The sequence below is a fragment of the Schistocerca serialis genome, chromosome 1 (assembly GCF_023864345.2).
Source record: "Schistocerca serialis cubense isolate TAMUIC-IGC-003099 chromosome 1, iqSchSeri2.2, whole genome shotgun sequence".
NCBI classification, from domain to species: Eukaryota; Metazoa; Arthropoda; class Insecta; order Orthoptera; family Acrididae; genus Schistocerca; species Schistocerca serialis.
In genome coordinates this window covers 416036949-416063194 of record NC_064638.1, presented here as the reverse complement: position 1 = coordinate 416063194, position 26246 = coordinate 416036949, and the positions used below count along the sequence as shown (strand labels likewise).

At 40.5% G+C, this 26246-nt stretch overlaps 1 protein-coding gene across 1 annotated transcript in view; it reads left to right on the top strand.

Annotated features, from left to right (window-relative positions):
* Nucleotides 1-19305, top strand: part of LOC126471914 (dihydrolipoyllysine-residue succinyltransferase component of 2-oxoglutarate dehydrogenase complex, mitochondrial) — a 73908-nt gene extending 54603 nt beyond the window's left edge. Inside the window, exons 7-10 of the mRNA XM_050099898.1 lie at nt 1387-1786; nt 1914-2112; nt 8194-8445; nt 18357-19305. Coding sequence (XP_049955855.1) covers nt 1387-1786; nt 1914-2112; nt 8194-8445; nt 18357-18491 — 986 coding nt within the window. The 3' untranslated portion in view covers nt 18492-19305. The remainder of the gene's footprint in view (nt 1-1386; nt 1787-1913; nt 2113-8193; nt 8446-18356) is intronic.
* The last annotated feature ends 6941 nt before the right edge of the window (nt 19306-26246 follow it).

The following is a 26246-nucleotide window of genomic DNA, read 5'->3' as shown; positions in this document are numbered from 1 at the left end:
AGTTTCAATTTATTGGCATAGTTTAATTTGACATATTTAAGAAACAAATTCTGCATTTGTATTACCCTTAAAATGTCCGTTGTCAAATGATACAGACTTTTTAAAGTTAATATTACTTAGTAAGAGGTTAACCCCTTCAGATCTACAGCACGTACAAACATTTGATACCAAATAAATTGGCCAGAAAAAATTAGTTTATCCTGCACAGCCTTTTTTTAAGCCTTTAAGGGACCGAAAAGAGTCTAAAATTTTGAATTCACTAAACCCCCAAAAATATATTACTGAAATCTCATATTGTGTAGTGGCCAAATGATTGGATTTTCTACTTCTAAAACACTTTTGTCTGAAGGGGTTCAAGTTCCATCACAAACAGCATTTTGCCTCCTATTTGGCTCTGGAATATCTGGCTGATATGGTTCATTCCACCGGATCCTTATTGTCACTGACTTGAGGTTCTGGTTCGAATTCTGATTCTACTTCAGGACACAGAATGTCTTTTTATTTATCTTGAAAACCAGTCCTGGTGCTTCTAAAAAGACAATCTTTTCAATGTTTTGTCATCCCTGCTGGAATCACTGCACCAGGAAACCCAGCAGGTTCTTTTTTTGGGAAAGATGTGGTGCACAAATCCATTTCCATCAGTGTCCATTTTGCAATGCACAGTATCTTTCAAGCTAACAAGCTCAAAGTGGATATGTTTAGTTATGTCAGATACTTCGTTAGCATTGGTGTTCTTCAAGAGAGCCATATTTATTCACAGCAACTGCAACTTTTTTTCATTTCTAGCAGCAATAACAGACTTAACATGTGTTGTAGTTGTAGATTTTTGCTGCTACAGTAATGTCAGCTGTTAGCTGGTATTTTAAGGCTGCCAACTGCAAATTGGTAACATCTGTAGGCATTTATAACTGTCTTGTAAAAATTGATCACTTGTGTTGACTGGCATTTTTGTGTTTATGAGGCCTTTTTCTTTTATCTAAAGCTATGCTGATCTCCTTAAAATGCCTATAAATTTAGGAGATACTTTTTTTGTGAAGGATAGCACACGCAGATGCGAGATTTAGAACGGGGACCTCTTGTCAGTCCAGTCCTTTTTGAGAAGACTGAAATCAATTGCTTTTAAGGATATAAATGATTCCTGTTGGGTTAAAAGATCTTTTAAATTGATATGAGCTTGTACAAAAGAAGTAAATTACTGCAATATACAAAAAATGAAAATAGTTATTTTAGACATTATCGAACATTTTTCTTGTTCTGAAAATTTTATTTCTCCAACAGGAAGTCTCTTTTCACCTTCTGTCTCACATATTATGATATCACATACTTACATCTTAAGATTCTCCTTTTGTTTTTTGTTGACTGTAAGTAACTGAAGATGTCTCACAGGTGCTGCTCCTGCAAAGCCGAAGGCAGAGGCGGCAGCCAAGGCTCCATCAGCAGCTCCACAGCCAGCTGCAGCTGCTGCGGCTCCTCCTCCCCCACCACCACCACCACCGCCTCCCTCCGCTGCTCCCAGTGCTCCAGCACCTAGTGCTCCTCCCACACCTCCACCACCAAAACCACAGGCACCAATGAGTTCCATTCCTGTGGCAGCCATCAGACATGCACAGGCCATTGAGGCAGCCACTGTCAAAGTTCCTCCTTCTGATCCTACGTCAGAGATCTCGGGAACACGAACAGAACAACGAGTCAAGATGAACAGAATGCGGCAACGCATAGCACAACGTTTGAAGGAAGCACAGAATGTTAATGCTATGCTAACAACATTTAATGAAATTGATATGGGGTTGGTAAACAAAAAGTTGCTGTTTACGTTTTTCTGTAAAATACACTTTTTTACAAAATTAACCTAATGTGTACAATCATGGGGAATACATTTATTAATTATTTACAGCACTTTTTTTTTTTTACAGAAATATAATGGAGTTCCGGAAGCAACATATGGAGACTTTCCAGAAGAAGTATGGCATTAAGTTTGGTTTCATGTCTGCTTTTGTAAAAGCGTCGGCATATGCTTTGCAAGATCAGCCAGTGGTAAATGCTGTGATTGATGGCAATGAGATTGTGTATAGGGATTATGTTGACATCTCTGTTGCTGTTGCTACACCAAAAGTAAGTTTTTTCTATTTTTTTTTTTTTTTTTTTCACCTTCAGCTGTTAACTTCTTGCTTTATTCTCAGTAAAGCTGCACGATTTCGGTTTTAAGCCATTTTCAGCTACACTTGATGTAAATTATGGTAGGAAATCATCAAATCTGTGATGGAAAATATAGCCATACGGTCCTCTTGCTCTATCTTGAATGTAAATATATGCACTTAGCCTAGAACTGTCAACATCAATATAGGAAAAACTGTAAAGTTGTGTCGCTACTTATGAAAACACATTGCCAGGTTAAATTCACATTCACTTCTAAGTAACATGTATTCCCACTTGCTGCACATGCTATGACTAAACAATAGTTTATTGAACTGTAATTAGACAGAATTACCTGCAGTTTTTGCTAATGGAGTTTATCCTTACCACTGGCAGATGTTTCTCATCACATATACTGAAGGATGTTGTACTAAAAAGTTAGTGTTCCACCACATTGCATTCCGCCAGTATTAATGATATTTAATTAAAGTGGTAAGGGGGAGGGGTGTGTGAATTTGCCAAGGTTGTTCGTAAGTGTAACCTGTCAGTTCACTAAATTTAATATTAATGGGCTTCCCTAGGTAGTAGTCAGCAATGATGCAAAGATGAGTGTTAGAATTTTTCAGGCCATTCCATCCTAGGAATCTTCAAGTTAGTGTTCCATTATTGTCACTTAAAATGTCAACTTTTCATTGACAGTAAGGATGTGTTTTCTTCCATTTTTGCGTGTGCTCCACAAAGTCAGTGATGGAGTACATGTTTTGTCAAAACTGGAAAGTTCACATCAAATACATAGATTCTTGTTGTTAGAAAAATAACATTTTATGTAATGGGGTGATTACTTGCTGTACCCAGGAAGTTAGTGTATGTATATTTAATAGGTTTTTTTGTGTGTGTTTGCAAGTTCAATTTAGACTACACAAATGAGAGGTGTGAGTATTATCTAATGATTGGTTTAATAAGTCTTTGTTGCAGAATACTGGCATGAATTATTTACAGAAAAAAGAAAAACTAGGAGTAGCCGACGTAGGGAAAAATCAGATGAGGTTCAGGAGAACTATTGGAACATGTGAAGCAATATTGACCACTTACCATAGAATATTACCATAGAAGATATGTCGATGAAAGGCAACCCTATCTTTATAGCATTTGTAGATTTAGTAAAGCATTTGACAATGTTGACTGGTCTAGAATCCTTTGAAATACTGAAGATGATGGTGATTTCAATCCAAAGACTGATTTCATACAGCTCTCCCCACTAATCAATCATCTGTGAGTCCTCTTCATCACTGTGTTGTAACTGCAACCTATGTACATTTGAATCTGCTCGCTGTAGTCATACCTTGCTTTCCCACAACAATTTTTACTTCTCATGCTTCCTTCCATTAAGAAATTCACAATTGCTTGATGCCCCAGGATGTGTCCTGTCAACCAATCCCTTCATGTAGTCAACTTGTCCCATACATTTCTTTTCTCCTCTATTCAATCCAGGACATCCTCATTAGTTTTTTGATATGCTGATCTAATATTAAACAGTCTTCTATAGCAACTCATTTCAAAAGCTTCTTTCTCTTGTTGTCTGAACATTTCACTTCTTTACCATGCCACAGACTTCCTATCACTTAAATTTAAATTTGAAGCCAGCAATTTTCTCTTTTTAGGAACACTGTTCTCGCTGTTGCCAGTCTGCATTTTGTATTCTCTCTCTACTTTGGCCATTGTGTGTTATTTTGCCTCCCAAATAGTAAAACTCATCTGTTACTTTTAGAGTCTCATTCCCTCAGCATCACCTAATTTCAGTACATTCCATTACCTAGTTTTACTTCTGTTAATGTTCATCTCATAACTTCTTTTCAAGACTTTATCCATTCTGTTCAACTTCTCTTGCAAGCCTTTTGCCATCTCTGGGTGGAATTTGCAGACCTGAAAGCTTATTATGGAACTTCCTGGCAGATTAAAACTGTGTGCTGGATCAAGACTCGAACCTGGGACTTTTTCCTTTTGGGGCAAGTGCTGTAGCAACTGAGCCACCCAAGCATGACTCACAAACTGTCCTCCCAGCTTTACTTCCACTGTACCTCATCTCCTTCGTTCCAAGCTTCACAGTTCTTCTGTGGAACTTGGGACTAGTACTGCTGGAAAAAAGGATGTTGCGGAGAGAGAGCCTGGCAGAGGTAAAGCTTTCAGGACAGATAATGAGTCGCACCTGGGTGGCTCAGTTAGTAGACCATTTGCCGACAAAAGGCAAAGATGCTGACTTTAAGTCCCAGTTTTAATCTGCCAGGAAGTTTCATATCAGTGCACCCTCTACTACAGAGTGAAAATTCATTCTTAATGCTTGTGTTTTCCTACCTGAATTTCAGTTACCTTTCCAAATTTTCCTTGGTTTCCTTTGCTTCATGTTTAATTTAAGTCCTGCGGTTTCTTCCTGAACAGCTGCAAACCATCCTTGCAACACTTCACACGATTCCATTTTTGGTCAAGCGCGAGCAATCGTGGAGCCCATCTTGCGGATAGTTTCCTCATGTCCAAATGTTTATGCAAAATAGAGATGGGCAAACTGAAACACTTAACTGTTTCGAAACAAATGAAACAGTACAATGTAATGTTTCGATACGCTGTTTCGAAACAGTGAAACAGTTTGTGTTTTGTAATCTAATAAACCTGCACATTTTATCATCTTGAATGTCTACTGTATAAGTATGTCCATATAAACACAAATGAGGTGCGAGAGCGCTAATCATTTCGCAGAAAGTATGAAACTATCACTTGGGCGTCTTGGCAGTTTTGTATTTCCTGCAGCAAATGCGCTGCTTTCGTGTTGTGTGACTTACACACTTTTCAATTGGCTGAGGACAACCATAGCTGAAGACAGAAGAACCACCACGAACGGAACTGGAGGTAGGAGCAAACTGCAGAAACAACGGATATGCTACTGGGATTCCCACATTCCGTTAGTAAGGGTAATATACCCATCCTGCTAATTTCCATGCACACAAAGGGAATCATTGTGGATAATAGGTACAGTGACTATAGACTCACAAATAATGTCAAATAACTCGAATAAATAACAAAATATAACAGAAAAAAATTTGGTCTTTCAAGGTGTTTCGAACCGTTACTATAAAGTCACCATGTTTCCCAACCCCTCCAGTTCACCACTACACTATCAGTGATATGTCAAACAGATTGCTTGCAATTATACCTAGATCAAATTTATGTATGTGTCTAGTAACTGTCACTCTACGCCTTTTTTTATTCAAAATGTTGTAGGCTTACTTGCGTTTCTTAATACGATTACTGTACATGAAAAGAGAAGCGTATGTTATAAAACAAAGTGTAATTTAATCGAATGATTTTCACATATTTATTATTTTGAATGTTAATAGTATGCGTTGTTTTATTGTTTGGTTAGTGTTTATAAAGCAGATGTTACGCCATTTCGTAATAGGACAGTCAGCTAGAAACGAAGCTTTGTTTTCGGATATCTTAAGCTTCATTCTATTGCTTGTTAAAAATATTTCGCCACTCTTGAAAGTGTTTCATTAAGTGTTATGTTGTGTTTCAGTATCTGTGCCGAGCCCGAATCTCGTACGACACAGAGCGGAATGAAACATCACTGTTTCGATACAGTTAGTCCGTTCCAAGTGCAGGTGGACTGAAACAGCCTTATTTTGAAACAACGATACAGTTTCTGTGTCTGGATCGAGATCGAATCTGGTGCGGTTATCCGAGACAGGGGCGGAATGAAACACCACTGTTTCGAAACTGTAAACCACAGCCGTTCCGAAACACTGAAACAGTTTCACGTATCAATACACTGTATCGAAACACAGAAACAGTGGCCAAGTCTAATGCAAAATATTATGTACTCATTCATTCGAGATGTCCACAGCACTAGCAATCTCACACACCTTAACTGTTCTGTCATCCATTACCATATCATGGATTTTATCAATGATTTCTGGGGTCATAACCTCCACAGGGTGTCCAGAAAGTTCAGCATCACTCATGCCCATATGGCCACTCCGAAAATTTTGAAACCACTTATAAACTGTTCTAATTGAAGATGCAGAATCACCATAGTGTTTAACAAGCTTCTCATTGGTCTCCTGAGCCTTTTTGTCTTTCGTAAAGTAATGTTTAATCACCACACGAAATTCTTCTTTGTCCATTTTTTGACAATCAATGCTACTAACTAAACATGACCTTGATAAGCACCGGTGGTGTCATCTCTCGGACTTTGCACGGGCTTTTCAAAGACCCCTTGTAGTAGCTTCAACTTGCGTGTGCATGTCAGTTTCCATTTAATGAAACACTGTTGCCAGCCTTCTCTGCAGAAATTACACCATATTGATAACTTCCTGCCTAGAGTTAAACATTATCAGTTTGCTAAGCTGAAGAGCATCATTTGATTTAAATTTCAAGAACACTATAGTAATATGTGGACGTGTGTATATGAGTGTGCATTTTCTTTTCCATCAGTGCTGTAAAATGTAACTATTTGTTATCTGTATAAAATTAAAACAGATGGCCATCAGATATTTTTGACAACAATATTGTGATATTCAGCACCTGATGTTGACTATCCATTGCAGTGCTATTCACATAGTGTGGCATACAACCTTAAATAAGTAATTATGTTGTTATACTATTAATAGAGCTCACTAAATAATCAAACTTTTATCTTGAAACTTCACAGAAAAGATATAATCAATCTTGGAAAAGAATTCGAATTTTGATAGCTCTGACTTTCCTCTCTCTCTGTTTTGCTAACTAGTCAGCCAGTTACCTTTAAGAGAACAGTACATGAGACAACTGGTTATTAAACAGTCTGCCAACATGAATTGTGATAATGGGTATAGCCCTCTGTTTTCTGTGCTGCTGGCAGGAGATAGCTACATGCAACAACATTTGTGAGGCTGCCCCTTTAAGCATGGCAGTATACACAGCAGTCAAAGGCACAAAATACAATGATTTGCCTTGGCTGCCAGCAGATATTGTGGAGCAACTGGCTTGCCCCTCATTCACTGATAGTAACCAGCAGGAATTAAAATAAAAGCTACTATCAAGTAAGGTTGTCAGTCCCACCTTTTTTCTCCTGCCATCCAACCAAAATAAGAGTCCAACGAATTTCCTGACAAACAAACTATGAACAGGATGCAATTATAGTATGTAAAACCTGAATTAGCACTGGCCCAGAGTAAATAAGTCTCCCTGATGAAGGCCATTTGCGACAGTGGTCGAAATTTTTTTTCAACCATGATGACAATGCAGTTCCATACCTGGATTCATTTCACTGGAGATGACAACAACTGCCAAAACTTCCAACTTCAGAAATGACTTTCTTGAAAGAACTATGAAAGGTACTGTTTATTGCAACATGGCAATGTGAATTATCATTCTACCAAAAAAATGTAGGAACAAATTCTAAATCATCCTTCCGAGCAAAGTAATTTCTGTCTCTTGGGTAGCCTGAAAAATCCATTCAAAGTATTTGATTTGGAGATAGTTGTACCCTTATCTCACTGCATAATTGTGATTAAGATGCCCTGGTCTGTAGATTTACTTTCCTACAAAGTAGATTCAACGCTAGTGAATGAAGGCAGTCAGAAGGACTAGGAGTTCTGTGAAAAATGATCTCTTGATATCCTTTCAGCAGGTGATGGAATCTTGATTATTCTGCATTTATTCTAATGAAGTATGTAATTTTTTACGTATTACTTTGCTGTGTCATGCGCATAAAACACTCCTGCCTACTGGCAATACTACAAAGATTTTCTGTTAGTAACTGTGTACATCAGGGGTAACAATTTGTGTTGCCATATTATACTTCTGTATGACCTTTTTTCTATTATGGGATCATATGTTCAGTTTCAGGCTCAATATATTGCTTTGTTACGTGTGTCCTGAATAAACTTTCCTTTTTTTCAGTTTTGGTAAAAGAAAACAAACAAGTATGTAATGAGTGATAATGTCTGTCTCATGGATTTAGTTTACTGTGTATGATGTGTTTTCATCAAATTGTCTCTCAGGAATTAACATTTACTTTTTTCTCAGGGGCTGGTAGTACCAGTTCTGCGAAATGTTGAATCAATGAGCTATGCTGACATTGAGCTGGGGATAGCTGCACTTGGCGAGAAAGCTCGAAAAGGAGCGCTTGCAGTGGAGGATATGGATGGAGGGACCTTCACTATTAGTAATGGAGGTATCTTCGGTTCTCTGATGGGTACACCTATTATAAATCCACCCCAGTCTGCTATTTTGGGTATGCATGCTATTGTGGAACGACCTGTTGCCATCAAAGGACAGGTAAGTGTTGTTACGGGTGTTTGGTTCTGAAACATTTCCACTCTTGTAAATGAAATTTGTGTCTAAGCTTTGCGAGTATATTCCTCTTATAATACAAGTAACTCTACTGTTAATTGTTGCAATAACTGAAGTTTCATGAAGCCTCCATGAAGCTGAATCCATTCGTTAAGTAAATTAATATGTACACTGTCAAACATGAACATCATTAACTCTTGAAAGGATTACTGTTAATTTTACACAGCAGTCGCATGTGTATTTTAGATTCATCATCAGTTGACATACAAATCAAGATAAAAACTTTGTTTGGACTATTGTCTGTGACCTGTTTTTATATTGCACACATTCAGAACATTGCTCTAATTTATAGGTAGGACTTGAAACCTTCAGTGATCACTGTATTTTCATCTCATGCCAATGGAGCTGACATTTCATGTGGAAATCCATTAAAGATTGATACAAACTGTTACCTGCATCTATACCCGAGGTCACTAATGCACCCTAGTGCAGCTGCTCTTAATCCATAGATAGCCGGTTCAAATTGTGGTGGTGGATGAAGTTTTCATCACCAGTGTTTGTCTAGTAAGAGTAGATGAACTGGTGTTGTGAAATTTGTGATCAGTAGCCTTTCCACTAATTTCCTGGACTTATGGACTAGTCCAGTTTCCAGCTTGTGTGCGGAGTCTGGTTAGTCTCCACTATCTATTCAGTCTCTTCTCCTCATGGGATGCCAACCATAGAGGGTTCTGCCTGTTCCCACATTACAAGCATCCATCTATGTTGCCCAGCTGCGACTGGAATGTCCGTTATGTAACCATCCATGGGCAACGAGGCCATTTGAGTCCATGTAAGTGAGCGTCTTGAGTATTGTAGGTAGAGGGCATTAACATCCAATGCCAGGGGTGGATGTCCATGGCTACTAAGGATGTCAACTGACTGGGTACAGGGATAATTTTACATCAAATTACATTTTTAAAACTAAATTTTATGAGATTTTAAATCACCACCTGCATATTTTTATTGTTTACAGTGGTGGATCTAAGCATGTGAACTTTATCGATTGCTCCGTCATGTTCCCCGAATTTGTGATTAGTACAGATATCCCAGGACTGATGTGCAGAATTGTTTTCTATGCTGAGGGCACTGAAGCAGATGACGTGACATTGTGGCAAAAAGTTCCTCATCTGCTCAGATTTCCAAAGTGCAAAGGGAATAATTTTCTGCTGGGTTCCAGGACACACAGAGTTACAGGGAAATGAACTCGCTAATGTTACTACCAAAGAGCCTTGCTCTCTTCCATCTCCTGCTCAGTGTTCAAACCCACTGCTAGCTCTTACCATATGTGAACTGGAAGACCTTGTATTGGTGAGAGGCTAATTAAGTGAAAGTGCATGGTAATTAGCTGTGTTCAGCGAAACATTCAGTGCAACCAAAGCTTACCTCCTGCCACAACGAGCTGAAGAAGTAGCAGCCCTTACACGGCTTAGAGTGGGATATTGCCCATTGACACACAGCAGACGATATAACAAATTTTAATTGAGTGTGTCGTAAGAAGGTTTTGTATTTTGTTAGGACTCCTTCACAAAATTTTGCGTGTGAGATTTTAACTGTTGCAGAGTGGCGTGGTCAGCCATTATTCCCAAGTATTCACCAACCTACAGTAAATATGTTCATCAGTTCTTGAATTATCACTTAAACTTATTTCAGACTAATGTTGGTACACAGTAAAAATTTTCAACAAATATAGTCAGACAGGTTTAATCATACAGTCAATACTAAACATCTGGTTATGGTGTGAATCTCGCATGAATGTCCCCCCAGGGGGTCCACAACTCTTTTGTGGATACGTCTGTGGTGAGTACGGGGCCCCGAGCTAGTGCAGTTCTCCTTCCTTTCCGGGCTGCCCTACCCCTTTTCCCCATCCCTCCTCGTCCCCAATTCCCCCACACCCCCACCTCCCCTTCACGCTCCCTCTTCTCGGGAGTAATGTATCAAGCCTTCGTCCGGAGACCGACATCTGAACACTCCAGGATCCTGTTTCCTTTGTTTTTTTTTTTTTTTCCATTCTCACACTTTCTTCCTCTGTGGGTCTGTCCCTACGTTCACTCTTCTCCTTGCTTTCATGCCCTTACTTCTATCTCTGCCTCATTCTCCTTGTCTTCTTTTCCGTTTCGGCGTTTGAGATTCTTTCTTCTGTCCCTCTCTCTCTTTCCTCTCTTCTATCCTCCCTGTGCGTGTCTGAAGGCTGACCCATGCGTTCGCACGCATAGCCGGTGACGGGGTAACGCGTAATTCCCCGCCCTGGGTAGACAAGTAAGGCACGCACGTACCCCCTGGTAAAGGCCGGGCCCAGGGAGGGGTGATTCCCTGATCTGTTACCTTCCGAATGTGCCGATTGGTCCCTCCATCCGTTTCTCGGGAGGTGTGACCTGAGGTGTGGACAATCACCTAAGCTGGTAGTGCCCTTCGAGGGGGCCCCTACAAGGAAGGAGCGCACCATTGGAGACGCTGGCAATCATGGGGGATTCATCCGCAATGGATTTCTCTTCTTCTTCTTCCCTGTCTTCTGCCCAAAAAAGAAAGCTAGATGAAACTCCTGTTCCGAAAATTCTACCACCAGCACTGTAGTTTCTTGTTGTCACAAGATCTGACGGTCGTGATTTTTCACCAGTCAACCGTTTTGTCATTCAGAAGGGTGTAGATGCGATTGCAGTACCAGTGAAATCTTGTACTCGGTCGCGCAACGGTACCTTGCTGTTGGAGACAGAGTGTGTCTTCCAGGCCCAAAAATTACTTTGAGCCACTCTCTTACACACATTTCCTGTACGGGTGGAGACCCACCGCACGTTAAATTCGTTGCGTGGTGTGGTGTATACCAGGTCACTCGGTGGGCTAACTAATGAGGAGATTCTGTCTTTCCTCTCTGATCAGGGAGTGACGGCCGTACATCGGGTCATGAAAAGGGTCGACAAGGACCTCATACCGACCCGAACCATATTCCTGACATTTAGTAATGTGCAATTGCCTTCACGGATTAAAGCGGGTTATGAGATCACTTCTGTTCGGCTGTATATACCCAGCCCTACAAGGTGTTACCAGTGTCAGTGGTTTAACCATACATGGCAGTCTTGTTCAAGTGGGGCTAAATTCGTTACCTGTGGAAGGGACGCCCATGAGGGTGACTGTCCAACTCCGTCCCCTCATTGCATCAACTGCATGGGTGACCACGCTGCCTCCTCTCGTGACTGCCCTGTGTACAAAGATGAGAAAAGTATACAGGAAATTCAAGTGAAAGAGAAGGTGTCGACCTCGGCTGCTCACAAGTTATTCAATAGCAGAAAACCCACTGTCCTTCCGGCAGGGAAATACAGTACCGTTCTCGCCTCTCCTCCGCCTACCAGGGAGGTAACTACACAGACATGCGCTCTAACATTTAGCGATTCGCTCGTCAGATCGGCCAGTGCTAAGATCGCCCAATCAACGTCTCCTCTTCCTCCCACCAACCCTAAGGCTCAAACATCATCATCTGCTGCTGCTAAGATGAGAACCTCTAAATCAGATGCTCGGACCTTCGAAAAAGAACCGACACACAGCCATCAACTGTTCTTTCGACAAAACGTAATTCTTCAAAGGAGGCTCATAGTAAAAAGAGTTCTCCATCTCCACCGAGGCGCGTTTCTTCTCCTGCGCCACCCAGCGGTTACCATCCGCGGCCGTCTTCAGTTTCGCCTGGCCGCACCGCTGGTAGCCGTTCATCCGGCCTTTCACCGGCAGAGGAAGCTGCCCCTCCTGACTAGCTCAGGAAGGTGGCAGATGCAACTGTTGAGTTGATGGACCATGACTCACCACCTATCAATTGTAGCAGCAGTGTTCCCCAAGCCAGGCCCTCAGCAGCCATCGAGGTTACTCTTTCCTGTCGCAATCTCCATTTTAATACTTCGGAAAGTAACATGCGGTGTTAGGTGGAATTCGAATTTATACCTTTGTTGTTAAGAAGCACTGCACAGTCTTCCTAAAGCCCTATGCAGTGTATATGTTGCTGCACATGAAAGATCTTTCCAAAACATGTTTTTTTCTCCTGAGTTTCATTTTCTAAAGTGCCAGGAAATTCTACGCCTGTGTATAAAAACATAAACCATAAAAGGATTGATAAGTGCCGAGAAAATGAATACTGTCACTTAACAGGAAAAAAGTGTATTTTCACCCGGGAAAAAGTGTATTTTCAACCGGGAAATCCGGGAGGAATTATTTTTCCTTGTCCATATAGACACCCTGATATTCCATCCCTCGTACTTCCTCTTCTCCCCGTCGAGTCCCAGTCCCCTGGTGGACTACGGCGTGCAGCGATGCTATTCGTGCTCGGCGATGTGCTTTACGCACCTTCCAACGCCGCCCTACGATGGCGAACTGTATCAGTTACAAACGACTCTGTGCACAATGTCGTCGTGTTATCAAAGAACAAAAAGGCTTGCTGGGTGGCTTTCACCAGCTTATTCAACAGTTTTACTCCTTCTTCGGTTGTCTGGGGTGGCCTGCGCTGGCTATCTGGCACCAAGGTCCACTCCCCGATGTCTGCCCTGACTGTAGCGCATGAAGTCCTTGTGGATCCTGAGGATGTATCAAATGCCTTCGGCCGCTTTTTTGCGGAGGTCTTGAGCTCTTCCCATTACCACCCTGCCTTCCTCCCCCGAAAACAAGCAGAGGAGGCACGGCCACCTTCTTTCCAGTCTTTGAATCGTGAAAGTTACAATGCCACCTTCACCATGTGGGAACTCGAAAGTGCACTCGCCCAGTCCCGATCCTCTGCTCCGGGGCCATATGGTATCCATATTCAGGTGCTGAAGAACCTTTCTCCTACAGGTAAAGGCTTTCTTCTTCGCGCCTATAATCGCATCTGGACTGAAGGTCATGTTCCCACACGCTGGCGTGAAGCAATTGTTGTTCCCATACCAAAACCAGGAAAGAACAAACACCTTCCTTCCAGTTATCGCCCCATCTCCCTTACCAGCTGCGTCTGCAAGGTGATGGAGTGCATGGTAAATTCTCGATTGGTTTGGCTCCTTGAATCTCGATACCTACTTACCAATGTGCAATGTGGCTTTTGTAGGCGCCACTCTGCAATTGACCACCTAGTTACCTTGTCGACCTACATTATGAACAACATTTTGCGTAAGTGCCAGACGGTGGCTGTGTTCTTAGATTTGGAGAAGGCTTACGACACCTGTTGGAGGGTGGGCATTCTCCGCACCATGCACACTTGGGGCCTTCACGGTTGCCTCCTTCTTTTTATTAATGCATTTTTAATGGACCGAATGTTCAGGGTACATGTAGGTCCTGTTTTGTCAGATGCCTTTCACCAGGAGAATGGGGTGCCCTAGGACTCCGTTTTGAGTGTGGCCCTTTTTGCAATAGCTATCAATCCAATAATGAATTGCCTTCCAGCTGACGTTTCAGGCTCCCTTTTCGTGGACAACTTTACGATCTACTACAGTGCTCAGAGAACATGTCTCCGGGAGCGCTGTCTTCAGCGTTGTCTAGACCGTCTATATTCCTGGAGTGTCGCTAAGGGTTTCCGTTTTTCTGGTGAGAAAACGGTCTGTATGAACTTCTGGCGTTACAAACAGTTTCTTCCACCATCCTTACATCTCGGTTCCGTTGCTCTCCCATTTGTGGAGACAACAAAATTGTTAGGTCTTACATTAAAAGGAAACTTTGCTGGTCTCCACATGTGTCTTACTTGGCTGCTTGTTGTACCCGTTCCCTAAATGTCCTCCGTGTTCTCAGCGGTACGTCATGGGGAGCAGATCGAATGGTCCTGCTTCGCTTATATCGGTCCATTGTCCGATCAAAGCTGGATTATGGGAGCTTTGTCTACTCTTCTGCCCGGGCGTCCATCTTATGCCGTCTAAACTCTATCCACGATCGGGGGTTCTGTCTGGCGACTGGAGCATCCTACACCAGCCCTGTTGAGAGTCTGTATGCCGAAGCTGCCGAATTACCGCTAAACTACTGGCACGATATGTTGCTTTGTCGGTACGCCTGTTGGCTGATGTCAGTGCCTGACCACCCGTCATATTTATTTTTCTTTGACAACTCTCTTGACCACCAATACAGGCTGTATGTCTCTGCCCTGTTACCTCCTGGAGTTCGCTTTCATCGCCTGCTTCAGCAACTAGATTTTACCCTCCCTACGACTTTTCGAGTGGGTGAGAGCCCGACGCCACCTTGGCTAGAGGCTCAGGTTCGCGTTCACCTTGAACTCAGCTCGCTCCCAAAGGAGAGGACCACGAATTCGATATACCGCTCGGGGTTTGTTGAATTTCGTTTGAGGTTTGCTCATAACGTCCTTATTTACACAGATGGTTCCAAGACTACTGCTGGCGTCGGATGTGCCTTTGTCGTTGGAGATGATACCTTTCAATACTGGCTCCTTGACCAGTGCTCAAGCTTTACAGCTGAGCTTTTTGCTCCCTATCAAGCTGTTCAGTATATCTGCCGCCATCGTCATTGTCCCTATGCCATCTGCTCTGATTCCTTGAGCGCCATTCACAGTCTCTATGACCCATATTCAGACCGCCCTCTCGTGCAACAAATTCAATGGTCCCTTCAGTTGCTAGCTGATACCGGTGCTCGTGTCCTTTTTGTGTGAGTTCCTGGCCACGTTGGTGTGCATGGGAACGAAGCTGCTGATGCTGCGGCCAAGGCTGCTGTCCTCCTGCCTCGGACAGCTCCCTTTTGTGTCCCATCAACTGATGTTAGTGGGGTTCTTTGTCGGCGCGTTTCATCATTGTGGCATGAGGCTTGGTCATCTCTCCATGAAAATAAGCTTAGGGCCCTCAAACCGATCCTGACGGCTTGGACGACCTCCTCGCACCCTTCCCGGCGAGAGGAGGTCATTTTGGCTAGGTTGAGGATTGGGCATTGCCGCTTTAGCCACCGCTATCTGTCGTCCGGTGACCCCGCCCCGCACTGCCCCTGTGGTCATCCATTGACGGTGTGCCACGTTTTATTGTCCTGTCCCTGTTTTATTCTCTCTCGTGTTGTCCTATGTCTGCCATCTACCTTACAGGAACTTTTAGCTGATGACGCTCGAGCAGCTGCTCATGTCCTTCGTTTTATTACACTGACAGACTTGTCGAAAGAGATCTAACTCTTTTATTTTGTTTCTCTGTGTCTTTGTAAGTATTTTCTGATGTTGCCCCCTTGCGTTTTTCTACGCTATTAGTGCACTAACGTTTGTGACTGGGCACTAATGACCTTAGTAGTTGAGCACCCTAAACACATAAATAAATAAAATCACACAATTGTTTTGGGCAGTTTACCAGTGCCCTCCATAACATGTAATGACCGAGGACTCCTTGTTCAGTATAGCATTGTTGTTGTTGTCCACTTTTAACTTTCTGTACTGGTATTTTATCATTAAACTTACGTAGTTAGTCTGCTGTGCTTTGTGTATTTTTATGGCTGGCTTTTTATAAATCTCAAAATGACATAAAAATAGGTAGCACTGGTGTTGAGAAGCTTCTGAAAGAGTTGGAAACAAACAAATCTTGATGTCTGGATGGAATCCCAATTTGGTTTTACAGAGAGTACTCTTCAGCACTGGCCATTTAGGTTGTGTTTTTCGTGAATCTCTTGCCCAGTGCAAATTCCCAAGTGACTGGAAAAGGCGCAGATGATTCCTGCATAAAAGAAGGATAAAAGAATGAACCCATAAATTATAGACCAATATCCTGTGCTGCAAATTCGTGAGCATGTTCTAAATTTGGATGTACTAAATTTCCTTGAGGGAGGAAAACTTCTGTCCACAAGACAGCAGGGTTTTAGAAAGCATCACTTGTGCAAAGCTCAGCTTGCCCTTTTCTAGCAGGTTGCCCTGCCAACAATGGATGAAGGGCAACAGGCAGATTCCATATTCCTGGATTCCCATATAATATATGACACATTCTCACACTGCAGACTTTTAATCAAGGTACGAGCATACGAAGTAGGCTCTGAGATATGTGAGTGGCTCGAAGACTTAACACTTCGTAAGTATACTTAAGAAGTCTTAAGTCTGCGAGCCACTCACATATCTCAGAGCCTACTTCGTATGCTCGTACCTTGGTTAAATAAATATAAACACCATCTGATGTGTAGGGGTGAACAGCAATCTGTGACTATTTGCTGATGACACTTAGTTTATGGTAAAGTTTGTCAATGAGTGACTGTAGGAAGATACAGGATGACTTAGGTAGAAATTCTGTTTCCTGTGATGAATGACAGCTGTCTCTAAATGTGGAAAACACTTGGACTAGAATAAGAAAAGCTATTCTGCAATGTTTGGATATAGATAGTATCAGTGGCGTGCTGTTTGACACAGTCACATTGGTTAAATATCTGTGCATAACACTAAAGAGCAGGGGAAATGGAATGAGGTCAGTTGTAGGGAAGACAGTTAGTTGACTTCAGTTTATTAGGTGAATTCTACGACAGTGTACCCCATCTATAAAGGAAACAGTGTGTAGAACACTTGTGTGACCCATTCTTGAGTACTGCTTGAGTGTTTAGACTCCATACCAGGTTGCATTAAAGGAGACATTGAAGCAATTCCGAGGTGTGCTGGTACATTTATTATCAGTATGCTCAATCAACACATAAGTATTACAGAAATACTCCGTGAAATGGGAATTCCTGGAGGGAAGAAGACACTATTGAGAAAATGTAGAGAACTGACATTTGCAACAGATTCGAAAACGACTTTACTGCTGCCAGTGCACACCTTGGTTAGGGACCACAGAGACAGGATTCAGAATGCATACTGAGGCATATAAACAGTTATTTCTCTCTCTCCCCATTTGACTAATAGTGGTACAAGTTACCTTTTGCCATCCACCATATGATGCGCCAAGTGCCAGCAGGTTGGGTGAGCAAATGGCTCCCACACTCATTCAAACTGGGCATGGTGAAGTGCAGTAAATCCCTCTGACAGGTAGCCTACCACATATGCTGGCCTGGTGTGGTGAGCTGTGGATGCTCATGGGTACACGTAACCCAGGGGAGTAGATTTGTAACAGCCCTGGCCTAGACCTTATACATTTTGCAAGTCTGGTTAAATATAAAGCAGCTGGCAACAAGAGAATCTCGAGGCTCAAAAACTTGTGATATTGTTATTTGTGTTAAACAGACAAGACAGCAAAAGAAAAAAAAAGTTTAGTAAAGATGTTGATGGAAGGAAAAAAGCTGCTTCTTAGCATGTGTCATTTGTGTTATAAATTAGCTAGGTGGACGTGAGAAGGAATAATGGTTCCTTGCCATTAAGTGATAATGAGAATGAGGAAAAGTATGAGATGCAAGTGCAGATAAAAATGAAAATAAAAGAGGGAGAAGAAAATAAGATCAAAATGGGGGACAAGGAAAAGTTAGGTCATTAAATGCCTAGCTTTAGTTATTGACAGACAAATAAGAGAATGTAAATATGAGAAGGAAGAGATGATATAAAATTGCCACACATTACATCATGGGAATAGCAAGCACTATTTTCAACATGTTACTAGGTTCAGAAACTCACTAAACTGTTCCAAAATGACTGGAAGGAAAGTACCTGGATTCATATTCCACTAGCCACAAAATGAAACATTCCTGTTTTGTCACACATGCTCCATTTGTCCCTTCCCTTATCGGTTACATCCAGTGACGTGTGTGCACTGGAAGAAGCCATTAAAACTTAGTGCATTGACAATTCATTTCTTTATTTCACTGCTAAATGTTTTACTTCCAACTAATCTGTGTCATAGCCTTTGTTACAGCTAGCTGTAATGTAGTTTTGCATTTTAAATACGAAAATTATTGATGTGGAGTGCAAATATTTAACTTCTTTCTGTTCCTGTACCTGAAATCTTGTACCAACTAAACAATTTGTTCTTGCATTCTAGGTTGTTATTCGACCCATGATGTATGTTGCTTTGACATATGACCATCGTCTCATAGATGGTCGTGAAGCTGTTTTGTTTCTACGGAAGATAAAGGCAGCTGTTGAAGATCCAAGAATTATGTTACTTAATGTGTAAATTAGTGGCACTTTCTGTTTTGTTCATAAATATTTGAACAAAAAGTAATAGGCAGCTAAGCCTAGAGTGACTCTTGGTCTGCTCAGCTACCAGTACCCCCACAACTAGTGTTTTAGAATGGTGTAGCAGACTTTTCACATTTGTTAGCAAAACTTATATCTGAATTTGTTTTGCTAACATACAATTCCTGTATCCCTATTTTATTATTTATATAATTGTTGTGCTGATGTGGTGCTGAATTATTCAACTCTGCGACACTCAAGCAAAAGTGAAGATGAACCATTGTATTTATTACTTTGTATTACTGCACTTTATTTTCAAATGCCAATCACGCTTTTGTAATAATGAATCTGTATTTATTGTACATTAAAGCAAGTGTGTGTGTGTGTGTGTGTGTGTGTGTGTGTGTGTGTGTGTGTGTGTGTGTGTGTGTTGGTTGAGAGATGTTGGGAGAGCAATTAGAGCAGACAAACATGTATAAAAGAAGTCAACAAAATTAAAATCTACTTACAAATTTTTTGACATTTTTTTGTTTCATCACATGTATCTGAGGAAGATAAATAATTTTTTAACTCTCAACATGCACTTTTCTACCCATGTCACATGTTTAGACTATATAGCGTACACCCAGTAAACAAAAGATGAAAAATATGCTGTTCTTGTGATACTTTCCTTTTCTGAGTTGATATACTATGATTCGCATTACTGAAGGAATGTAACATGCAAGTGCAAATTTTCTGGAAGCAACCTGTTACAAACATCAGATTGTGCTCTATTTGTATATAAAAATTTAATTAAAGTTGGTTTTGAGAAAGCTCTGGCATTTGTTTTTCAGTAATTATTGTGCAGTTGGTAAAATAACAGCAGACCTTTACGAATGCAGGAGGAGACATTTACGAATGCAGAAGGCATATCACACTGTTGAGTTTGTTGACCAGATGGGAGTATGAAACTTGTCTCCACCACCTGAACGAGGAGTCCTGATCATTATGTGGGGTAGAAGATGCTAGTAAACCTCCAAAAAAAAAAAAAAAAAAAAAAAAAATCATGCAAGTTGCACACTGTAACCAGATGTTTAGCATTGAGTGTAGAACTAAATCTAACTACATTTGTGGAAAATTGTTACTGTGTACCAACATTAGTCTGAAATAATTTCAATAAATAATTCAAGAACAGATGAAGGTATTTACAACTGTTGTAATTGGCATTTGGTGTACATACCATGAAGCCAGCACCATATTATGTAGTTAGTATATCTCATGATTAAAGCAAATTTGTGTAAATACATACAGAGCGGGCAATTATTTTAGGTTATTGAAATTGACAAATATAACATCTGTACTGTGTATGTACTTATACAAATTTGCTTTAATAATTAGATGTGCTAAGTACATATTATGGTGTTGGCTGCATGGTATGTACACCAAATGAAATTAACAGTTGTAAATATAGTCATCATTGCCACACACAAAAAAAAAAATAAAAAAAAAAAATTCAAATCTAAAAAAAAAAGGTAGAAGAGAAAAGATGTACTCATAAACTGTCATAAGTACACACAATACAAAGAAATTAAGACCATATGTACTGAAAAACATACTATAGACGGTAACAGGTTCCAAATAGTGTGTTCATATGGTATCTTAATGCAACTGCTGTGTTTGCCCCTACAATATTTTTAAAAATGAGGCGTCCATCCATCCACTGTAGTGGTGGTGGTGGTGATGGTGGTGGTGGTGGTGGTATTTTTATCTTCCCCCTCCCCACTTACCTCCATTATCAAACTGATCATCTCTTGGTGCTGCAGGGTGTGTGTTATAACCCAATCCCTTATTTTAGTCAATGTTTTACTATACAATTCTTTTCTTCCTGGTTCCATGCAGTACTTCCTTGCTAGATATGCGATCTACTCATCTAATTTTCAGCATTTCGAAACCTTTTCTTCTCTTCTTTTGTGAACTGTTCATCATCCACAATTCATTTCCCAAAAAAAAAAAAAAAAAAAAAAAAAAAAACAATTCTTCAGACAAATGCCACAAGAAAAGACTTCCTAACATTTAAATTTATATTCAGTTTCAAGAAATTTCTCTTTTACAGAAATTCTTTTCTTGCTGTTGCCAGTCTGCATTCCATATACCATCAACTGTGACCATCATAAATTATGTTGCCCAGATGACAAAACCCATCTATTACTTTAGTGCCTTATTTCCTGATCTACTTCCCTCAGTGCCTGTTTTTGTTTTAATTCACTTACATTGCATTGCCATTCTTTTCTTTTGTAGATGTTTGTCTTATAACCTCTTTGCAAGACACTATCCTTTCCATTCAACTGTTCTCCAAAATCATTTGCTGTCTCTGACAGAGTTACAGAGTCACTGGCAAAACTCAGTGCTTTTATTTCTTCTCCCTGAACTGTAATTCCATTTCAAAAGTTCTCTTTTGTTTCCTTTACTGCTTGCTCAGTGTACAGACTGAATAACAGTTACTGCTGCTCTTTCATTTTCTTATGACTTGTAACTGCAATCTGGTTTTTGTACAAATTATATACCGCATTTCACTCCTTGTATTTTATTCCAGCTATGTTCACAATTTCGAACAGTTTTTTTCCTGTAGGCATTGTCAAAAGCTTTCTCTAAATCTACACTAAGGTGACAAAAGTCATGGATCCCTCTCAGTATCATGTCAGACCTCCTTTTGCTTGGCATAGTGCAGCAGCTCGACACGATACAGAATCGACAAATTGTTGGAAGTCCTCTGCAGAAATACAAGCCATGCCACCCTTACAGCCAGCCATAATTGTGAAAGTGTTTCCGGTGCAGGATTTTGTGCACACACTGACTTCTCAATTATGTCCCATAAATGTTTGATGGAATTCATGTCTGGCAATCTGGGTGGCAAAATCATTCTCTTGAAATGTGCAGAATGTTCTTTAAATCAATCGCGACCAGTTGTGGCTTACTGACATAACAGATTTGTCATCCATAAAAATTCCATTGTTGTTTGGCTGCAAATGATCGCCAAGTAGCCAACACAGTCATTCCAAGTCAATGATTGATTCAGTTGGACCAGAGGACCCAGTCCATTCAGTGTAAACACAGCCCACACCATTACGGAGCCACCACCAGCTTGCACAATGCTTTTTGGCAGCCTGGGTCAATGGGTTAATGGGGTCTGCGTCACACTTTAACCCTACCATCAACTCTTGCCGACTGAAATAGGGACGCCTCTGACAACGCTGCGGTTTTCCGGTTTCTAGGCTCAAAATAAAATGGTCATGAGCCTGGGAGAAGATATGCAGGTGATGTCTTACTGGTAGCAAAGGCAATTGTGTCAGTTGCCTGCTAGCATAGCCCATTAATGCTAAATTTCATTGCACTGTCCCAATGGATACATTCCTCATACATCGGATATTGATTTCTGCAGTTATTTTATGCAGTATTGTTTCTCTGTTAGCACTGACAACTCTACACAAATGTTGGTGCTGATTTCTGTGGTGCGTGGTAATGCCTGAAATTTGGTATTCTCGGCACACTCTTGGCACAGGATCTTGGAATACTGAATTGCTTAATGATTTCGAAATAGAATGGCCCACGCTTGTAGCTTGAACATCTATTCCATGTTCATGGGCTATTAATCCCCATAGTGCATCCATAAACATTCCTGAAACCTTTTCACATGAATCACCCAAGTAAAAATGACTGCACTGCCCTTTTATACCTTATGTATGTGATACCACCATCAGCTATATATGTGCAGATCACTATCCCATTACTTTTATCACCAGTGTACAAGTGCTCTAAACAAAGGTTTGCCTATCTTCTAAGATAAGTCATAGGTCAGTAGTCACTTGTGTATTCCTATAGTACTCTAAACCACGAACTGAACTTCCCTGAGGTCAGCTTGCACCAGTTGTTTCATTCTTCTATAAATAATTTGTATAAGTATTGTGCAAAAGTGACTTGTTCACAGTTCTCAGCACCTCCCTTCTGTGGAATTGGGAATATTACATTCTGTTTTAAATCTGAGGCTATTATGCCAGTGTTGTAATATTTTGCATACCAGAGGAAATAGTTTTGTTGTGGCTAATTCTGCAAAGGATGATTCTCATAGAAATATGTCTATTAAGGAGGCTTTCTTCAGATTTGGTCTTTCAGTGCTGTGCAAATTATTCTTGTGATATCACAAGGCAACTTTTTCTGTTGTTTGTGAAAAGGAAGTTCCCTACTGTGACATTTTTTTGCATCTGTGTTTGTTAACTTCATAAGTTGTTCCCTCTGCAAAGTTGCACATGGACGGCTACATTGGTTAAATCCTAAAAACCTGCACTCGGTAGACACTGATAGTTGGAACAGAGGTCTGTTTACCTCTTGTCTTCTGAAGATCTACCCAATGTCTCACTGGAATTCTTCTCTGTAGGTTGAACTTCTGACTTAGCTAATTTCAACAGTGAAAATGAGAGTGGTCATAAAGGTCACTATTATATCTATGTTACTAAATGATTGCCTACTCCAGCTGCAAGTTGCCTATCTAATGGCTTTAAGAGGCACAAAGTATAATCTTAAGTTGAAGGTTTAACACAGTAAGTCAAGTAATTAAGGTAGAAACTGTGTGTGTTTTCAGGCAGCATAAATCATGGCATGCAAATTAAACAGACTTTATTCATCCATTGTTGATACGGAGAGACCTTTGTGACTAACAATTAACTTTACATATACTTTCAGACCTTTTCGAAAGCTTTTCTTGTCGATACATCTGACAAAATAATGAAAGGAAAAAAATTCTTGTTTACTACATTTTCACTGTTCATGCAGTAGAACTTAGACATCAGGGATGACATTTAAATTTATTAAGTCTTTACCACTAACTCATTTTTTAGACAGTATCCACATACACCACTGAAAACCTCTACTTTCTTAAAATGGAGCACAAATTATACGGAGTATAATCATCCTTTATTTGGTAATGAGAGCATTTTTTTCATTAGTCTATGAATGAATGATCCAAAACTAATAAACCAACTCAATGAAGGTATGTGTCTCCAACTATAAATGTTTCACATGCTTAAAATCAAATATTTGACACACTTGTAAAGACTTGGTGATGGAATACTGGTTGCCACTAAAAGAATAATCATGGAATTTGGATTTAAGACAATGGTTGCTACCTTATTTATTTATTCATTTGTGTTAAACAAGGAAAACATTTATATGTGGCAATATGATAAAGGTCAAGCCACAGGAGAACCAGTAAAAATCATTATGTCTGCACTACAATCATGGCATCTAGTCACGGTGTTGAGCACCATATCTGTTATACTTGAATTAGTGCCTTTACTTGTTTGGTATTGCATGAAACATTTTCTCATCGACTTTCAAACAATTTCATCACAAGATTATAATTTCTTCATTCAATAACAGATTAAATGTCGACATCATTAAGCTAAACTGCTCATTGAGTATTTCCAACCATATCCCACTTGTTTGCACAAGGCAGTTTGTCAAAGATCAGCTATTCCTGCTGACATTTGTCACATTAATTCTGTTCATGTGTTCTGAGTGTTCTTTTTGATAAATACGTTGCAAATATGAAAGGTCAGTATGATTCCAATGTGATCAACTTAGCTTTTTAATAAGTTGTTTATTAAGTAATGCCTATTCTTGCCAGTTTTGTTCAGAAGTTTCTGTGGTCTACTTTATCTCAAGAACATAGCCTCCTGCCAATTGAAACTTTCCCACACTCGAGATCCACTTCATGCCTAGCTCTTCTGACACACATAGCTACAGCAGTGAATGTTACTTTGTACTGAAATAAAATGACCTAAAGTGGGGCATAAATGCCATGTCATCTCCCATCTCATCTTCATTTACTTCCTCTTCCCTTTACATAATACTGTCTTCAAGTTCTTTTCTATAACCCTTCTATATATTTCCTCCACCTTTCAGCCCTTTCTTTACTTTACTGGCCGGCCATCTGAGCTCTTGATGTTCAAGCAGGTGCTTTTCTTTTCTTCAATCTTCCTGCAGGGTCATCTGTCTTTCCCATAGTTGACACTGGAATTAGATTCGGAAATGAGAGCAGTGTACTAGATGAGTTTTGATATTCTGGCACAGAGATAAATAAGATCTACAAAATAAAGAGGTTATAAAATTCAAACTGGCAATAGTAAGAAAAATTGCTTCTGAAACAGAGAAATTTTTAAAATTCAACTTAAATTCGAGTGTCAGGGAGTCTTTCCTGAAATTGTCTGGAGGTTAACCTTACATGAAAGTGTAAGGTGAGTTACAAGCAGTATAGGCAAGAAGAGGCTAGAAACTTTCTAAATGTGATGCTACAGAAGAATGCTGAAGATTACTTGGGTGGATTGATAACTAATGAAGAGGTACTGAATCAAATCTGGGAGAAAAGTGTTATGGCACAAACTGATGAAAAGAATGGGTCAGTTAATACGTCACATCCTGAGGCATCAAGGAATAGTCGATGTGGATGCTAAAAGTTCTAGAGGGAAATCAATGCTTGGTTGTGGTAAAAATATTCAAGTGGATATAGACTGCAATCCCCCCCCATGAACCATGGACCTTGCCGTTGGTGGGGAGGCTTGCGTGCCTCAGCGATACAGATAGCCGTACCGTAGGTGCAACCACAACGGAGGGGTATCTGTTGAGAGGCCAGACAAACGTGTGGTTCCTGAAGAGGGGCAGCAGCCTTTTCAGTAGTTGCAAGGGCAACAGTCTGGATGATTGACTGATCTGGCCTTGTAACAATAACCAAAACGGCCTTGCTGTGCTGGTACTGCGAACGGCTGAAAGCAAGGGGAAACTACAGCCGTATTTTTTCCCGAGGGCATGCAGCTTTACTGTATGATTACATGATGATGGCGTCCTCTTGGGTAAAATATTCCGGAGGTAAAATAGTCCCCCATTCGGATCTCCGGGCGGGGACTACTCAAGAGGATGTCGTTATCAGGAGAAAGAAAACTGGCGTTCTACGGATCGGAGCGTGGAATGTCAGATCCCTTAATCGGGCAGGTAGGTTAGAAAATTTAAAAAGGGAAATGGATAGGTTGAAGTTAGATATAGTGGGAATTAGTGAAGTTCGGTGGCAGGAGGAACAAGACTTCTGGTCAGGTGACTACAGGGTTATAAACACAAAATCAAATAGGGGTAATGCAGGAGTAGGTTTAATAATGAATAGGAAAATAGGAATGCGGGTAAGCTACTACAAACAGCATAGTGAACGCATTATTGTGGCCAAGATAGATACGAAGCCCACGCCTACTACAGTAGTACAAGTTTATATGCCAACTAGCTCTGCAGATGACGAAGAAATTAAAGAAATGTATGATGAAATAAAAGAAATTATTCAGATTGTGAAGGGAGACGAAAATTTAATAGTCATGGGTGACTGGAATTCGAGTGTAGGAAAAGGGAGAGAAGGAAACATAGTAGGTGAATATGGATTGGGGGACAGAAATGAAAGAGGAAGCCGCCTGGTCGAATTTTGCACAGAGCACAACATAATCATAACTAACACTTGGTTTAAGAATCATGAAAGAAGGTTGTATACATGGAAGAACCCTGGCGATACTAAAAGGTATCAGATAGATTATATAATGGTAAGACAGAGATTTAGGAACCAGGTTTTAAATTGTAAGACATTTCCAGGGGCAGATGTGGACTCTGACCACAATCTATTGGTTATGACCTGTAGATTAAAACTGAAGAAACTGCAAAAAGGTGGGAATTTAAGGAGATGGGACCT